Consider the following 18,015-nt stretch of genomic DNA (forward strand, 5'->3'; position numbering starts at 1 on the left):
TTTGGAAAACATATATAGGGGGATAGAAGACACAACAAGTGCCTCCCTGCCCACTATGGGAGAAAGCTCTTTTATTACAGTCTCAAATATCACAATGAAGCAAAAGTTACAATAGCATGCGCCTAGAACATACTGTGGGATAAGTTGTTTTGTAAAGGGGACTAGAAGAGATAGTAGCCAAGACACTCAGCATTCTCCCACCTAAAGGAGAATTTCCCTAAACACTTTGTTCCAACTATGACACAATAACAACATAAGATTATCAATATCAAATACAAAATACTCTTCCAGACGAATTATATTTTCAAAATGTAAAGGTTATAATACAGTATGTATACAACAACGACAATGATATCAATAACAATGTACTCTTGTAGATACAGTCCACTCCGAATAATCGCAACTTTCGGTTAATCGCAACATTTACCATGAAACGGAATTAATCCTATATGAAAGTCATTGGTTAATCGCAACAAACTTTGGTTAATTGCAACACATTTTGCCCTCATAAAGTGGCAAATTCAAGAAAGCAATCAAACGAAATTATATAATTAAATTTCATCATGGATGAAATCGAGAGTAAGCAATAGTGTATCACCACTCTATTAGAGACATAAGAGGGCGAGGCTTTGCATTATGGGTTTGTGATGATCTCTGGCCATTAAATAGGAGGCGAGGGGGCTGGGCATAGTCTTGGCAAAAGGTAGACAATGTCAGCTGTAAAGAGAGACTGGGCGATATCCTTTGTTTTTGGGATTGAAAACTGCATTGTGACCAGCAAGTTTGGTGAGAGCCGTACTGTCTCTCATCACGGCTAATCACTTTGACTCTTACAAATTTTGAGAACAAAAGAGTGAAAGTTAATCCAATCTGAATAAGATGTCGGCTTGCATCAAAGCTGCTTTTGCTTGACAAAATCTATACAGGGCTGCCGAATGGTTTTTGTTTCTATCAAATTGCTCAGTTTGTTTGTTTGTTTTGTTTTTAAGGGTTTTTCAACACATTAAGGTCATATCAGCGCCAGTAAAAAGGAAGAAAATGGGATAGTAAAAAGTTCTAGAATTACAATTAAAGCACCCAAGAAAAAGTAAGACATAGGGGAACTGGGAACAAATAGGGATCAGGTGTAGATTCCAAGAGCATACCACCAATGCACTTAGTTTGATATCACCTATAAGTCTCATTCGGACACAAGCACAAAATCCAACAAAGGGGAATACACTCGAATGCTTGCATTATACATTAAAAATAACAAATATAATAACACATAACAGAGAGATGATTTACAAGGAAAAAAAATATCATCTCCCAAAACAATAACTATGCATTTGACTGTTTCCCTCCCAGCTAAGACTCCGGCCAGGGTCGGGACAAAACCGAGCAATCTCACACCAAGACAAAGACAGAAAGCAAGTTGGAAAACAGATATACAGGGATAGAAGACACGGTAAGTACCTCCCTGCCCACTGTGGAGGTAGGGAACCCCACCCAGGAAATTGCTCAGTCTGTGGTCGACTAAGAACAATATTTACAACAACTGGTTTGAGTTTACCATAATGTGTAAAAGGTTGCAATAGTGGACTGGAAACGCAACTTCGGTTAATCGCAACATTTTCAATGATCCCAAGGTGTAGCGATTATCCGAAGTGAACTGTAACATATTTTCAAAATGTATAGGTCATAATACAGTATACATTATACAACAACGACAATTATATCAAACACAATTTACTCGTGTAGATAAAATTATATTTTCAAAATGTAAAGCTTACAATACCGTATATATAAAATTTGAATGGAATGTGTAGATTGAATTATTTCTAAAAAAATAATCTGAACATCAATTTAAAGCCAGTAGGCAATAAAGGCAAATAATAGTAAAATTGTCAATGTCTGTCATATTATGTAAACAAAACCGTCCCATCACGGTCTTGTAAAAAGTCATAAACAAAAATGAATATAAAAGCTTCAAAAAAGAACAAAACACCAAACACGGAACGTTTCGGACTCAAAACCCTTCTTCAGCCAACAACAATAAAAAAATTGTACTTAGAAAGCAGAGAAATATTGGGCACATCCTTTCTGTAAGTAATAGGATCTTGATCTTGGATTCCAAGGCTGAAGAAGGGTTTTGAGCCCGAAAATTTCCATGTTTCGTATTTTCTTTTTAAGGAATTTTTTTTTTAAGCTGTTATATTCATTTTTGTTTATTACTTTTTACAGTCCCCAGTTTTTAGCAAATTAGTACCTATTACCATCATAGTATTGATGGGATTATTCATATCGTATTTATATCAAAGTACCTATTACCATCACAGTATTGTATGGTTATTCATATCGTTATATTATATCAAGTCCTATTTACCATCACAAAGTACCTAGTACCTATTACCATCATAGTATTGATGGGATTATTCATATCGTATTTATATCAAAGTACCTATTACCATCACAAAGTACCTTAGTACCTATTACCATCACAAAGTACCTTACTATTACTCATAGTATTGATGATTATTCATATCGTATTATATCAAAGTACCTATCACCATCACAGTATTGATGGGATTATTCATATCGTATTTATATCAAAGTACCTATTACCATCACAAAGTACCTTAGTACTTATTACCATCATAGTATTGATGGGATTATTCATATCGTATTTATATCAAAGTACCTATTACCATCACAAAGTACCTTAGTACCTATTACCATCACAAAGTACCTTAGAACTTATTACCATCACAGTATTGATGGGATTATTCATATCGTATTTATATCAAAGTACCTATTACCATCACAAAGTACTTAGTACTTTACCATCAAGTATTGAGGGGATTATTCATATCGTATTTATATCAAAGTACATACCATTACTTCATCAACAAAGTACCATTAGATCACCTAGTTACCATCTGACATCAGTATTGATGGGATTATTCATATCGTATTATATCAAAGTACCTATCACCATCACAGTATTGATGGATTATTCATATCGTATTTATATCAAAGTACCTATTACCATCACAAAGTACCTTAGAACTTATTACCATCATAGTATTGATGGGATTATTCATATCGTATTATATCAAAGTACCTATTACCATCACAAGTACTTAGTACTTTACATCCAGTATTGATGGATTATTCATATCGTATTTATATCAAAGTACCTATCACCATCACAGTATTGATGGATATTGTTTTATTCGTTTTTAAGGTTTTACCGTCACACATAGTATTATCACGCAGTAAAAGGGAAATTGATATAAAAGTTCTGAATTACATTAAAGCACAAGTACTTACCAAAGGAACTGAACAAATAGACACATGTAGATCCTAGTTACCATCAAGTATTGTTGGATTATTCATCCGTATTTATATCAAATAACCACAAAGACACATCACAAGTATAGGATTATACATAAAAATACCAATATTAATATACATACAAGTACCTATTACAACAAAAGTACTCTATAACTCATTTACCTCCAAGATTGAGGGATATTCATCATAACGAATTTTATAATCAAATAGACACATATTATCCTCACAGTATGAGGGATATATTATCATATCGTATTTATATCAAAGTACCTATTACCATCACAAAGTACCTTAGTACCTATTACCATCACAGTATTGATGGGATTATTCATATCGTATTTATATCAAAGTACCTATTACCATCACAGTATTGATGGGATTATTCATATCGTATTTATATCAAAGTACCTATTACCATCACAGTATTGATGGGATTATTCATATCGTATTTATATCAAAGTACCTATTACCATCACAAAGTACCTTAGTACCTGTTACCATCACAGTATTGATGGGATTATTCATATCGTATTTATATCAAAGTACCTATCACCATCACAGTATTGATGGGATTATTCATATCGTATTTATATCAAAGTACCTATTACCATCACAAAGTACCTTAGTACCTATTACCATCATAGTATTGATGGGATTATTCATATCGTATTTATATCAAAGTACCTATTACCATCACAAAGTACCTTAGTACCTGTTACCATCACAGTATTGATGGGATTATTCATATCGTATTTATATCAAAGTACCTATCACCATCACAGTATTGATGGGATTATTCATATCGTATTTATATCAAAGTACCTATTACCATCACAAAGTACCTTAGTACCTATCACCATCACAGTATTGATGGGATTATTCATATCGTATTTATATCAAAGTACCTATTACCATCACAGTATTGATGGGATTATTCATATCGTATTTATATCAAAGTACCTATTACCATCACAGTATTGATGGGATTATTCATATCGTATTTATATCAAAGTACCTATTACCATCACAAAGTACCTTAGTACCTGTTACCATCACAGTATTGATGGGATTATTCATATCGTATTTATATCAAAGTACCTATCACCATCACAGTATTGATGGGATTATTCATATCGTATTTATATCAAAGTACCTATTACCATCACAAAGTACCTTAGTACCTATCACCATCACAGTATTGATGGGATTATTCATATCGTATTTATATCAAAGTACCTATTACCATCACAGTATTGATGGGATTATTCATATCGTATTTATATCAAAGTACCTATTACCATCACAGTATTGATGGGATTATTCATATCGTATTTATATCAAAGTACCTATTACCATCACAAAGTACCTTAGTACTTATTACCATCACAGTATTGATGGGATTATTCATATCGTATTTATATCAAAGTACCTATTACCATCACAAAGTACCTTAGTACCTATTACCATCACAATATTGATGGGATTATTCATATCGTATTTATATCAAAGTACCTATTACCATCACAAAGTACCTTAGTACCTATTACCATCACAGTATTGATGGGATTATTCATATCGTATTTATATCAAAGTCAGCGGTAACAGATTGGATCTAGAATTTGATTATTTAAAATGGTATAAATCATCATTAATAATTATGATTATCGTCACCATCATCATGATCATCACTATCATAATCATCAGAATCATCGCCAACATTATAATCATCATCATCATACCCATCATTATCATAACAAACATTATTATCATCATCATCATCACCATCATAAAAATCATAATCATCATCACCACTATCACAATAATCATAATCAACATTATTATATCATCATCACCACTATCACAATAATCATAATCAACATTATTATCATAATCATTACCATCATTAAAATTTGAACGGCACAGGAATTTTTGTTTGTTTTTGTTTTTAAGGGTTTTATGACGCTTGAAACACACTTAGGTCATATCAGCGCCAGCAAAAAGGAAGAAAATTGGATAGTAAAAACATTCTAGATCACAATCAAAAGGACTTGAGGAAAAAGTAAGACAAAGGGGAATTGTTCAAATAGAGAACAGATTTAGATTCCAAGAGCACACTATCAGTGTACTTAGTTTGAGATTACCTAAAAGTCTCACAGATAATATAGGGGTATATAAAACACTCCAATTACCTCCCTGTCCACTATAGGAGGTCAGGAACCCCCAGCCACAGAAATGGACAAAGCAGAAAGAAAAAATAATAAGAGAAAAGAAAATCAACCCAAACTATCAGTTTTCCTCCAGAAAGATTGATTTTCTAAAAATAACTTTTTTTTGTGTGGACATTTTCTGACTTTATCACTGTATCAATCACACTCTTAAAGATTTTTACATGTACGCAAAGCAATTATTCCCCGTGTGGTGCCTGGGGTCCCTCAACTGAGAGGGTCAAGAATAGCCCAACGCCAAGCCAGCGTGTAGTAAAAGACGACTAATGGTGTGTGATTCCCCCATCTTTGAGTCACCTGGTCCTCCAGGTTGGGGGTTGGCAAAGGGTTGACACCCCTTTCCGTTCAACTCAAACCGTTACAGAAACGCAGACGGACAAACCAAATCCTTTTTTTAGCTTGGGCGACCAAAGAGTTTCTGGAATGACAGAATTTAAAGAAGCTGATATACAGAGAAGTGGTAAGACCTGGAATGAGATAAAAAAAAAGTTAGCTCAGGATAGAGAAGGATGGAAACTGTTTGTCTGTGGCCTATACCCTGACCCAGGGTGAAAAAGGCAATGATGATGATGATGATGATGAAAGCAATTATACTAGATTAACTTTAATCAGGAGATTAATCAAGCATGACAGAAGCCAAATGATCTCGGGACAAATTATGGACGGAAAGAGTTTTGGCATTGGATTTTTTTTTCAGCTGTCTATGAATACATGTTTTACCTCAACAAAGTCAAATAATTCAAATTCTTGAACAAAATACATCGATTCAAGTCGGATGTTAAACTAATAATTGCAATCAAAATGTAATCAGACCTGTCTACTTGAAAACTTCGTAATTTTTGGGAGATAAAAATAGTAATAGTGCGGCTATGTGGTCTAGTGGTATGACACGCACTTTAGGATCGGAAGGTCTTGGGTTCGAGCCTCAATCAGCACATAGTTGAGTCCTTGGAAAAGGCCCTTTACTCATAATCTCACCATACTCAGGTGCAAAATGAGTACCGGGTCGTTAACAGCGTTGTCTATGTCGGAAAAAAATTGTTATATCGCCTATCAGGCATCATGTTTCGTTCTACATGTTACATGTTGCTGTTGGTCAGATACCCCTTGTAAAGTGCTTTGAGCACGTTTAGTGGATATTGTTATTGATATATTTTATTATATATAAGCTTTTTTTTTTTTTTTAGTAATTACTTTAGATTAACAATTTACCCTCACGAGGATTAATTAACCTGTCATCTGCATTTTTTGCGGCCGCAAATATCTGGATGATCCGCAAATTTCCCAAAATTGGCAAATCGTGGCAAATTTTGGGAAAATTGGCAAATCGCGTGGCAAATTTTGGGGAAAAAAAGAAGCGAAGACAAAATAATGGAAAAAAAAGTGCGAAACTTGAGAAATGTTGCAGCTTTGCCTGGGCCCAAACCAAGGGAAGTTACTCTCTACGGATAATGATCCTTTAAAATCTTTAAATCTGTAAATTAATAAATGTAGCCTCTATACTCAAACGCTTAGTTCTCCTCGGCAAATTTTGGTCTTTTTGGCAAATTTTGGAGGGGTTTTTTTGGCAAATTTAAGGTCCCAATTTGGCAAAAAATGCAGATGACAGATTAACACTTTAAAATCCTCAAGATATGTCGTCTGGCATCAACATTTTCAATAAGTTTTCATGCCTTTGAGATGCTCACAGGGACAGCAAGGCTCAGCGGTACGGTCTTTGCTTCGTACTCGAAAGGCACCGAGTTTGATCATTGCCCGATGCTCTGGGTGGCCTTGAGCAAGTCACCTCGTCCTAGCTCAATTTGCGGCGTTGCACTGCTGCTGACACCTGGGTTATTCCAGTCTTCACTTGGAATAGACCCTAGAGACAAATTTCCACAATGGGATGAATAAAAGTTAATTTTTAAAAATGTTTTTATCATTATTTAAATTAAGAAATTGGAGCTGAAATTTCGAAATTCTACGAATTTTTCATAACGGTAGGCAGATCTGATGTAATATTTCATTTCATTTTTCTTCTTTTTTTTCGTCGTGCCATCCTGGTTGGATTTCCCACTAGGAGTTAAGTACAGAAATAACTGCTAAAACAAAATGAAAGCAGTCATCACAATAATAACCAAAAAAAAAAAAAACAAATAGCAGCACCAATAACAATATTATAACCAAAAAAAAACAGCATCAATAATAAAAATAAAAACATCTGTAACAATAAACAAAAATAACAACATCAATAACAAAAAAAAAAAACATACAAACAAACAACCAACAATATCAATAACAATATCATACCAAAAATAATAGCATAATTAACAATAGCACCACAACAACACTTGTAGTGTGATCAATGTCAAAATCATTTAACAGGAACAACACTTGAGAAAAAAAAACAAAAAAACACACACACACACACATATAATATATATACATATATATACGAGGGCTCTTTCAGAAATAACCGAAAAATGCCATTGCTCAGCAACCAGTGGAGATTTTTTAATTCTGTAAACGACATGATATTCCTTATTTCCTTACGGATATTCCCAGAAATTATGAAGTGCATCATTTTGCACAATGAATTTCTAGACGATTTTAAAGATGGCGGCCCACCTTGAAACTTGGTCAAAGGAGGAAATCAGAGCTGTCATACGTTTTTTGAACGCCAAAAGTCTGAATCCTACCGAAATTCATAAAGAACTTCAGAGTGTATATGGTGAGCATGTTATAAGCCGTACACAAGTCTATCACTGGTGTAATTTGTTTGAAGCCGGCCATTCCGACTTGAAAGACAGGGAAGGGAGAGGGCGTTCGATAACTGCGACGTCAGAAGACAATGTGAAGCGAGTTGATGAGCTTATTCGTCAAGACAGGAGGTTGAAACTTCATGAAATCACAAGCAGTCTTGAAATTTTGGAAACTTCTGCCCATAGAATTGTATTTGATGAACTTGGCTACAGAAAAGTCAGCGCAAGATGGGTTCCTAAGCAATTGACAGACAATCATAAAGAACAAAGATTGGACATCTGCAGGGAACTTTTGAGAAGAAGCAAGAGCTCACGCAGGGTTCACGGACATACTGCCAACGCCGGCGGAGACTTTCTATGGTACCATGTGACTTTTCTTGACAGCATAGTCACCGGTGATGAGACTTGGTTGCACCATTGCACCCCAGAAACAGAGCAAGATTCGATGACATGGAAACATCCATCCTCACCTGTCGCGAAGAAATTCAAAGTCATGCGGTCAGCAAAGAAAATAATGGGAACTGTTTTCTGGGACAGTCGTGGTGTTATTCTGTTCGAAACCTTACAACCTGGAGAAACAATCAATGCTGCAAGGTACTGCCAAACTCTTGACAAGCTTAGGGAGGCCATTCGCAGAAAGCGCCCAGGCAGTTGACCAACGGGGTCCTTTTGCAACACGACAACGCTACACCCCACACAGCACGAGTGACGCAAGGTTGGCTAGAGAAATATGGATGGGAGATTTTGCCACACCCACCACACAGTCCAGACCTCGCACCATCTGATTATCACCTCTTTGGGCCACTGAAACGTGAGCTGGCAGGAAAGCGCTTTGATGTCGATGAAGAGCTTGTTGACCATGTGCGGAAATGGCTACAAAACCTTGACGGAAATTTCTTCGGGGAGGGTATTTATTCCATGGTGCGGCGTTGGCAGAAGTGTGTCGACAGACTTGGCTGTTACGTAGAGAAATGAAGGACGAGTCAAGGTATGATCACGTGCAAGAATTTTGTTGATAGCATAAAAAACGCGGATTGTACAGGTATTTTTCGGTTAATTATGAAAGAGCCTGTATATATATACAGGGATATTTGATTTTTTAAAAGTCAAATATAGTTCAGTTGGCCCTACTTAATTCCCTTGAATGAACATCTTAAAGTTTTTAAGGTAAGCCCCCCCCCCCCCCCTACTCTTTTAAAATTCCAAAGACTTTGAAATTTTATTTCATATGTAGAATATCAAACCTCAGGTTTTCCTCTGGGAAGCTATCTATTCAATTAGACAAAAGATGCTTCTTCCTCTGTTGTTGTGAACAAGACTTGTGCCAGTGGAACTGGAATTGAATCAGAACCGCCCTCGTTATGCTCGGGGGAGATTAAGTAGTTTGTCACCGTTAAAGGCACAACTGTTGAATTGACATTTTCGAAGTTACTGTTAAGGTCCTCGTCTATCCCATTTCTCCTACTCCTCGTCGTCGCCCAATCATTGAGCTGCTGGTCCGTCACTTCATTCCTTGGAATCCACGAATATCTCGGTGACGATACAGGATCGTTGAGATCTACGCTAAATCTTCCAATCATGTCAAGAGAACCCTGGCTGGACGCTAAGTTAGGGACATCAGATCCATCTTTCACATTTGCCATGATATCACAAGGTCTTCGCCTCCCTTCAAGATTCTCTGTGACCAAGGAACGTCTTTCAGGACAGGAGCTGTTGGACGACGTATCGGACACCCAGGAGTCATGCCTGGCATTTCCTGTCCTTCCTCGATGCTCATTACTGTTCTTCCATCCACTTTCATCTCCTTTGAAAAAACGTCCATTCTCTTCTTCCCAGCCTCTTCTTACATTGTTAGGATTATTCTCTTCAAGATCCACCCTCCTTCTCTCTCTCTCACTCTGAGAATATCTGGCTCCTTTAAGATGATCAGCATTTTCTCTCCTGTCCTTATATTTATCCTTACTCTTTGCTTTATCATGCTTTGCGGTTTCCAATTCTCTTGACATAACTGGAGACGAAGACATGGTAGCAACATTGTCACCCAAAGTGAGGGAAGATGAGTTAACGGAAACTAAATTCAAAGCCTGTGCGTACAACCCATTCGTCATCTCATCATCGTCAGTCGTTGACGAATCAGACGGGTACCGGCAATCTCTATCAAAATTCCTTTGTTGGTAATTATCATCATCGTAACACTCTGTTGAACTCGAAGAAGAGACGTATTCATTTGGATCAAACGAGGCAACAAGAGAGCTGGCAGTATCGGTTAGTGGAACCCCAAAGCATCCTGGATCACTTGTTGAAGATAATGAGTTGATATTATTCCTATTGCTATGAGGACTGGGAGTGTACGCTGGTAATTCTGGTGGTGCTGTATTAGAAAAGGAAGTCTCTGTCGTAATGGGAAGAGCATTGGTGGTCATGTGACCAGCAGCTATGGCAGACGTATCGGATGACAACGATGAGGGGCCAGTGACTTCTCTTGATGTTGATCTTGAGAGGTCAAAGTTGTCAGCTTGGACGGCCTCGCCATAAGAAGGGGGTGGACTTGTGAATGCTGGATTCCCATCCCCTGGGCCGAATGTGAAGGCCTGTGGGATAGCAAGAAATTAATACTAAATTAAATAAATAAATATGGACATTTATATAACTGGGAAAACAAGAAATTAATTATATAAATATGGACATTTATATAATTGGATAGCAAGAAATTAATAAAATATGAAATAAATATGCACATTTATATAGCTGGCACAGCAAGAAATAAATAATATATTAAATAAATAAATATGGACATTTATATAACTGAGAAAGCAAAAAATTAATAATAAATTAAACATATAAATATGCACATTTATATAAGTCCTTAGGAAAAGACTCTTTACTCACATTCTCTCATCGTACTCAGGTTAAAATGAGTACCTGACCTTTAACAGTGTGGTTTCTAGCTGAAAATTTTTTAAATAATATTACCTAACAAGCGTCATGTCTCGTTCTACATGTTACTGTTGGCCATGGACCGTATGTAAAGCACTTTGAGCATGTTTAGCGGATATTGCGCTGTATAAAAGCTCAAGTTTGATGTGATCCAATAGCGTTCTGCTTACCACATTGACGTTGCTGAGAGGGGCAGACATCATGACCTCATTATAGGAAGGAGGAAGTTCACCCGATGTGACAGTCACACTCATCTGGACACTTTGGGCTCGGGTTTGTCTTCGCCTCTGTCTATAATCTATTGGCAAATTGGAGGAAAAGTTAAATAAACAAATAAATAAAGTAAAATTACCTTTTATTTGTTCTTTAGGGGGTTTTAGAATGCTTAGGTACAACATTTTGAGATCTGTTTTGTTTTGTTTGTAAAGTAAAATTACCTTTTATTTGTTCTTTAGGGGGTTTTAGGTACAACATTTTGAGATCTGTTTTGTTTTGTTTGTAAAGTAAAATTACCTTTTATTTGTTCTTTAGGGGGTTTTAGGTACAACATTTTGAGATCTGTTTTGTTTTGTTTGTAAAGTAAAATTACCTTTTATTTGTTCTTTAGGGGGTTTTAGGTACAACATTTTGAGATCTGTTTTGTTTTGTTTGTAAAGTAAAATTACCTTTTATTTGTTCTTTAGGAGGTTTTAGGTACAACATTTTGAGATCTGTTTTGTTTTGTTTGTAAAGTAAAATTACCTTTTATTGTTCTTTAGGGGTTTTAGGTACATTTTGAGATCTGTTTTGTTTTGTTTGTAAAGTAAAATTACCTTTATTTGTTCTTTAGGGGGTTTTAGGTACAACATTTTGAGATCTGTTTTGTTTTGTTTGTAAAGTAAAATTACCTTTTATTTGTTCTTTAGGGGGTTTTAGGTACAACATTTTGAGATCTGTTTTGTTTTGTTTGTAAAGTAAAATTACCTTTTATTTGTTCTTTAGGGGGTTTTAGGTACAACATTTTGAGATCTGTTTTGTTTTGTTTGTAAAGTAAAATTACCTTTTATTTGTTCTTTAGGGGTTTTAGGTACAACATTTTGAGATCTGTTTTGTTTTGTTTGTAAAGTAAAATTACCTTTTATTTGTTCTTTAGGGGGTTTTAGGTACAACATTTTGAGATCTGTTTTGTTTTGTTTGAAAAGTAAAATTACCTTTTATTTGTTCTTTAGGGGTTTTAGGTACAACATTTTGAGATCTGTTTTGTTTTGTTTGTAAAGTAAAATTACCTTTTATTTGTTCTTTAGGGGGTTTTAGGTACAACATTTTGAGATCTGTTTTGTTTTGTTTGTAAAGTAAAATTACCTTTTATTTGTTCTTTAGGGGGTTTTAGAATGCTTAGGTACAACATTTTGAGATCTGTTTTGTTTTGTTTGTAAAGTAAAATTACCTTTTATTTGTTCTTTAGGGGGTTTTAGGTACAACATTTTGAGATCTGTTTTGTTTTGTTTGTAAAGTAAAATTACCTTTTATTTGTTCTTTAGGGGTTTTAGGTACAACATTTTGAGATCTGTTTTGTTTTGTTTGTAAAGTAAAATTACCTTTTATTTGTTCTTTAGGGGGTTTTAGGTACAACATTTTGAGATCTGTTTTGTTTTGTTTGTAAAGTAAAATTACCTTTTATTTGTTCTTTAGGGGGTTTTAGGTACAACATTTTGAGATCTGTTTTGTTTTGTTTGTAAAGTAAAATTACCTTTTATTTGTTCTTTAGGGGTTTTAGGTACAACATTTTGAGATCTGTTTTGTTTTGTTTGTAAAGTAAAATTACCTTTTATTTGTTCTTTAGGGGGTTTTAGGTACAACATTTTGAGATCTGTTTTGTTTTGTTTGTAAAGTAAAATTACCTTTTATTTGTTCTTTAGGGGGTTTTAGAATGCTTATGTACAACATTTTGAGATCTGTTTTGTTTTGTTTGTTTTTAAGGGTTTTACGGCACTTGTGACACATTTAGTTAGGTCATTTCAGCACCAGTAAACAGAAGAAAATGGAATAGTCCAAATATTCTAGATTTAAAATTGATGGCACACAAGAAGAAGTAAGAAACGGGTAATGGTTTAAATAGGGAACAGATGTAGATTCCAAGAGCATATCATTATCAGTGTACTTAATCTGAGATCTCATCCAGACACAACCACAGGATCCTACTGAGAGGAACACACTTTTAAATGCTTTTTATACATTCTAAACAACAAATATTACAATACATAACAGAGAGATTATATAAAACCTTAGCAATACATTTGACTGTTTCCCTCCCAGCCAAGGACTCCAACAAGGGAAAGGACAAAACCAAGTAATCTCATTCCAATGTATTTGTTTTCATTGTTTTTTTTGTTGTTGACTGATGAAGGGTTTTGAGGCCAAAACGTTCTGTGTTTGGTATTTTGTTCTTTTTTTTTTGAAGCTGTTATACTCATTTTTTGTTTATTACTTGTCTTGTATATTATGCTTATCTTTGGTCTTCACTTTTCTAGCACAAAGAGTGTGTGCGTCCCTGACATAATCAGTCACAAGGTGAAAATTTTTGTTTTGCGTATTTTTCATTTTTTGAAAGCCCAATGTCTCCTGGGCATTTTAATCTTTATTTGAAGGAAATCGGGTGATTTTTCATGAAGTTATGGACATATGCATGGGCTAGGGTGTGAAACCTTAATTTTGAGAAAATCGCTTCCAAAGACGACAAGAGTTGATATTAAGTATAATAATTACCTTCATAAAAAAATTAAAATAAAATATTTAGGAGTAGAGTTCAATTAATATATTTCATCAATATGTAGAAAAATGTTTGATTTAATGATTCTTGATGAGAACTCATTTTCCACAAAAATTGACCTCTTGACTAAAATTGTCAATATCTCTGTTCAAATCTTTTCACCTTGTGACTTGATTTTCTCAGGGATGCCCACATATGGAACTAAGTGCCATCTCACCTCTTCCCCTTGTCGATGATGATGACGAAGATGATGGAGGTCTATCTCTTACAGGCAGGCGTTGCAGTCGTAGACGGTAGCACCGCTGAAGGCAAACCAGGAAAAGGCAGAAGAAGAAGACGACAAGCGACACGACCAAAGGGACGATGATGCCGACTCCGACATGACTATCCGTCTCACTGTCATCAGGTGTGCCAGTTCCTTATGGGTAAAAAATGTATAAAAACTTTAAAATACAGTGTGTGTTTTTTAATTTATTATTGACACATTTCAGGTTCGACTAACTCGAGATTTATGTAAGATTTCATCAATCGCCATTTGCCATATGTGCAGAATGTATTGAAGTTTTGATTGATATAAGGTTTAACACTGTGCACCCATTGGTAGCCGAGTCATGACGTCATCAGTAGATAAAGGGTAATTTTGGCATAAATTGTAAATTATTCTGGCTTTGTCCGACATAATTCTCGAACCTTGACAACCAACTCACTGAAAACATTGCCTTCTCAGATGAAGCAACCTTTTACATGTCCGGGCATGTACACAAACACAATGTTCGACACTGGAGGAAACAAAAACCAGATGAAGTTATCCAGTGTCGTGGGAACTCACCAAAAGTCAATTACTCATGCTGCAAAAGACATGGGACGAACTGTAGAGAGCTTGTCATTCAAAATGATGGTGGCCATGTGGAGCTTTAAATACGAAGATTGCGCAAACACGCGATCACAAGTAAGATATCAGAAAAAAACTTTAATAAATTTGGATTACTATGTTGCAAACTAAATCGATGTTCTTGAGTTATTCCAACCTGAAATGTGTCAACGATGAATGGTAGCACATCTGGCCGGTAATCAGAAGGTTTGAGATCCAATCCCCAGTCGAGGTCGACTGATTTTTCGGGATGGTTTTTTTCTTGTATTTTTCTTTCTTGCTTGTCTGGCACCTTTCATGCACACTTGTTCAGTTCTTTATCTCACACCGGTGCCCATGGGTGAAAGTTACTCAATGATATTAATCCTGCAAAGGCAGGTGCTCAGAGAAAAAAAATCCTGCAACTACCAATAAGAGGAAAAAACAGAAGTGCGGTTAATTATATAAATGCCGTTTTTTTTTCATTTTCGAATTCCGGCCAGACAAAAAAAAAAAACGGCGAGACCTCTTTTTCAAAAATAAAAATCCGGCCATGCCGGATTTTTCCGGCGAACTTTCACCCATGCCGGTGCCTTCTCCATAATTTCTTACTTTGATGGCATAGTGTGACTTACTGCAAGCTCTCTTGGACTCATCACTGTCATCCCCACAATGATTCACCCCATCACAACGTAAGGCTGTATCGATACAGTGTCCATTGTCACACTGAAATCTTGTTTTGCTGTTTATATGGCAATCTGGACAAATAAAAAACCCCATAAAATTTTAAGAAAATGAACAATGTGTTGCAGAGCATGTTTTGCTAAAGAAATTATTTATCGCAAGAACTTTACTGCTATTGTGTTTGAGTGATAAAAAATATATTTTTGTGTTAGTTGGGTGTGAAGTTTTGGGGAAAATCCTGAAAATGGCTGGTAAGGAGATAGTTAAACAACAGCCCCAAGTACTTACTAGTTGTAAAAGCTGTGTAATGGAAGACCAAGGTGTCTGTGGAATAACCTTCCTGTAATACGGATGTAAAATCCCGTTCAAAGATAAAGAAAGAAAACAAACTCAGAAAAAACACTCCTGCCCACTATGGGAGTTCAAATAATTCGACCCTGCATCTCTGTTAATAAAATAGAGCTGAAATTTTACCTTATCGCTATTTTTATTTTTATTTTAAAGCTTCAAGCATTATTGGTTACATTTAAAATGTTACCAAAAAAATGACCATAAATCAGAGTCTCAAGTTACTCACTAGTTGTAAAAGCTGTGTAATGGAAGACCAAGGTGTCCTTGTGGAATAGCCTTCCTGTGATACGGATATAGAAGCCTTTGCCTCTAGTACTCAAGGAATGGACCAGGCCATAGCGATCGTAGCTCGGATCCAGCTTGAATTTAAGGTCCCCCTTGGAAACAATGTCTTCGCGTATTTCAATGTTGAACCAAGGATCTGAAGCAAGAAAATAAAATGGGGAAAAAATACAAAACAATTTATTTGATCCAGTATCATGGTTTGAGTCAAATCAAAATAAAATTTTTTTTAAAAAGTAGTCCTTCAGTCATTCTTAAGCCCACACAGCAGGAGTTCATCCCGGTTTCTATAGCATGAAACGTTAAGAGAAATTGCTTGCCACCCTCTGGATAAGACGCTAGTCTATCGCAAAGTACTTACCACCCAACAAATCTACCAGGCCAAGCTACCCAATCACTGCTGGGTGGACAGGGTGGGTCAGTAAAAAACATTGATTTGACATTTTGCATGAGATGCGAGTGCTCTACCAACTGAGCTATCGGGCACCCAAAATAAAACATAAGCATCGTTTATTTGGGGATTTCCGATAGCTCATTTGGTAGAGCACTCGCTTCACACACAAACGAACATGTATCTATCCTAGGTAAAGTCGAGATTCTTTTGGACTTCTCTATCTAGTCAGTTTGTTTTGTTTTGTTTTTAAGGGTTTTACGGCGCTTCCAACACATTTAAGTCATATCAGCACCAGTAAAAAGGAGGAAAATGGGATAGTCAAAAGTTCTAGAATTACAATTAAATCACCCAAGAAAAGGTAAGACAAAGGGGAATTTGTTCAAATAAGAAACAGGTGTAGATTCCAAAAGCACTCTATCAAAGTACTTAGTTTGAGATCACTAAAAGTCTCATCCAGACACAAGCACAGGTCCCCGCTAAGAGGAATACACTCAAATGTTTTACAAATCATATATAATATAAAGAAAGCATAATACAGTGCATAACAGAGAGATGATTTACAATCAAAAAAATATCATCTCCCAAAACTAACTATACAAATTCGACTGTTTCCCTCTCAGCCAGGGCATCTGGCCAGGACCAGGACAAAACCAAGTAATCTCATTCCAAGAAAGACAAAGACAGAAAGCATGTTGGAAAACAGATATAAGGGGATAGAAGACACAGTATGTACCCCCCTGCCCTTCTATGGGAGGTCAGGATCCCCACCCAGATATAAGGGGATAGAAGACACAGTATGTACCCCCCTGCCCTTCTATGGGAGGTCAGGAACCCCACCCAGATATAAGGGGATAGAAGACACAGTATGTACCCCCCTGCCCATTTGAAGGGATTTACAGTGCTTGAAAAACATGAAGGTTATATCACCAGTAAAAAGGAAGAAAACGGGACATAGTAAATAGTTCTAGAATTAAAATCTAAGTGCCTAAGACAAGAGGGAATTGGTTCAAATAGGAAACAGATCAAATTGTTTCTTCAAATATTATTGTCGAAAACTCACAATATACTCTCTTTTGATGATAGTTGCCTTGTATTGTCATGCAATATTTAGGGCAGTGCCAGGCTACACTCTGTTACACACCAGATGTGCAAAAAGATTTTTTTTTTATTTAAACTTAAAATGAGTAGAGCGGGGTGGGGGGGGGGGGGGGGGGGGGGGAGGGAAAAGGTTGGGTGGAACTGGTAAAAAAAACAAAAATAAAGGCTTCACTCAGGATTGACACAAGTCCATTTGCATGTGATGCAAATGTGCTATCAACTGAACTATCATGTAACACACCGTGAAAATACAGTGGGTTACATTACACACTCTCAACTTACAGATATATTTCATGAGTTTTTGTGTCAGGTGGATTCCCTCTGCATGCAGCGGTTTCTTCACAAGCCATATACAATCTCTGTAGCTG

The 18,015-nt window shown here is 36.0% G+C and overlaps 1 protein-coding gene and 1 long non-coding RNA gene across 7 annotated transcripts in view; both read right to left on the minus strand.

Annotated features, from left to right (window-relative positions):
- LOC144976622 (uncharacterized) lies at nt 1-3,721 on the minus strand. The gene is made up of 4 exons (XR_013646127.1): nt 3,607-3,721; nt 2,598-2,791; nt 2,386-2,468; nt 1-2,303 (listed from the first exon to the last, which is right to left on the minus strand). It is a non-coding gene; the product is annotated as an uncharacterized LOC144976622 (long non-coding RNA).
- A 231-nt stretch (nt 3,722-3,952) lies between these two features.
- The window catches only part of LOC144976617 (uncharacterized), a 31,554-nt gene continuing 17,491 nt past the window's right edge, over nt 3,953-18,015 (minus strand). Inside the window, exons 9-16 of one of the 6 annotated variants that reach the window (XR_013646122.1) lie at nt 17,930-18,015; nt 16,100-16,294; nt 15,474-15,596; nt 14,206-14,406; nt 11,410-11,537; nt 4,849-10,893; nt 4,683-4,793; nt 3,953-4,517 (exon numbers count right to left, since the gene is read on the minus strand). The exon at nt 17,930-18,015 is cut by the window's right edge and continues 64 nt beyond it. Coding sequence is in view for 1 of the 6 variants with exons in the window: in XM_078920913.1 (XP_078777039.1) it covers nt 9,580-10,893; nt 11,410-11,537; nt 14,206-14,406; nt 15,474-15,596; nt 16,100-16,294; nt 17,930-18,015 (2,047 nt within the window). In the remaining 5 variants the exon portion in view is untranslated. Of the gene's footprint in view, nt 4,518-4,682; nt 10,894-11,409; nt 11,538-14,205; nt 14,407-15,473; nt 15,597-16,099; nt 16,295-17,929 lie in introns of those variants that run through there. The other 5 variants (XR_013646123.1, XR_013646120.1, XR_013646121.1 and 2 more) reach the window with 5 other exon arrangements.

The sequence above is a fragment of the Berghia stephanieae genome, chromosome 7, assembly GCF_034508935.2.
Source record: "Berghia stephanieae isolate SIO BIC M18660-M18661 chromosome 7, UCSD_Bste_1.3, whole genome shotgun sequence".
NCBI classification, from domain to species: Eukaryota; Metazoa; Mollusca; class Gastropoda; order Nudibranchia; family Aeolidiidae; genus Berghia; species Berghia stephanieae.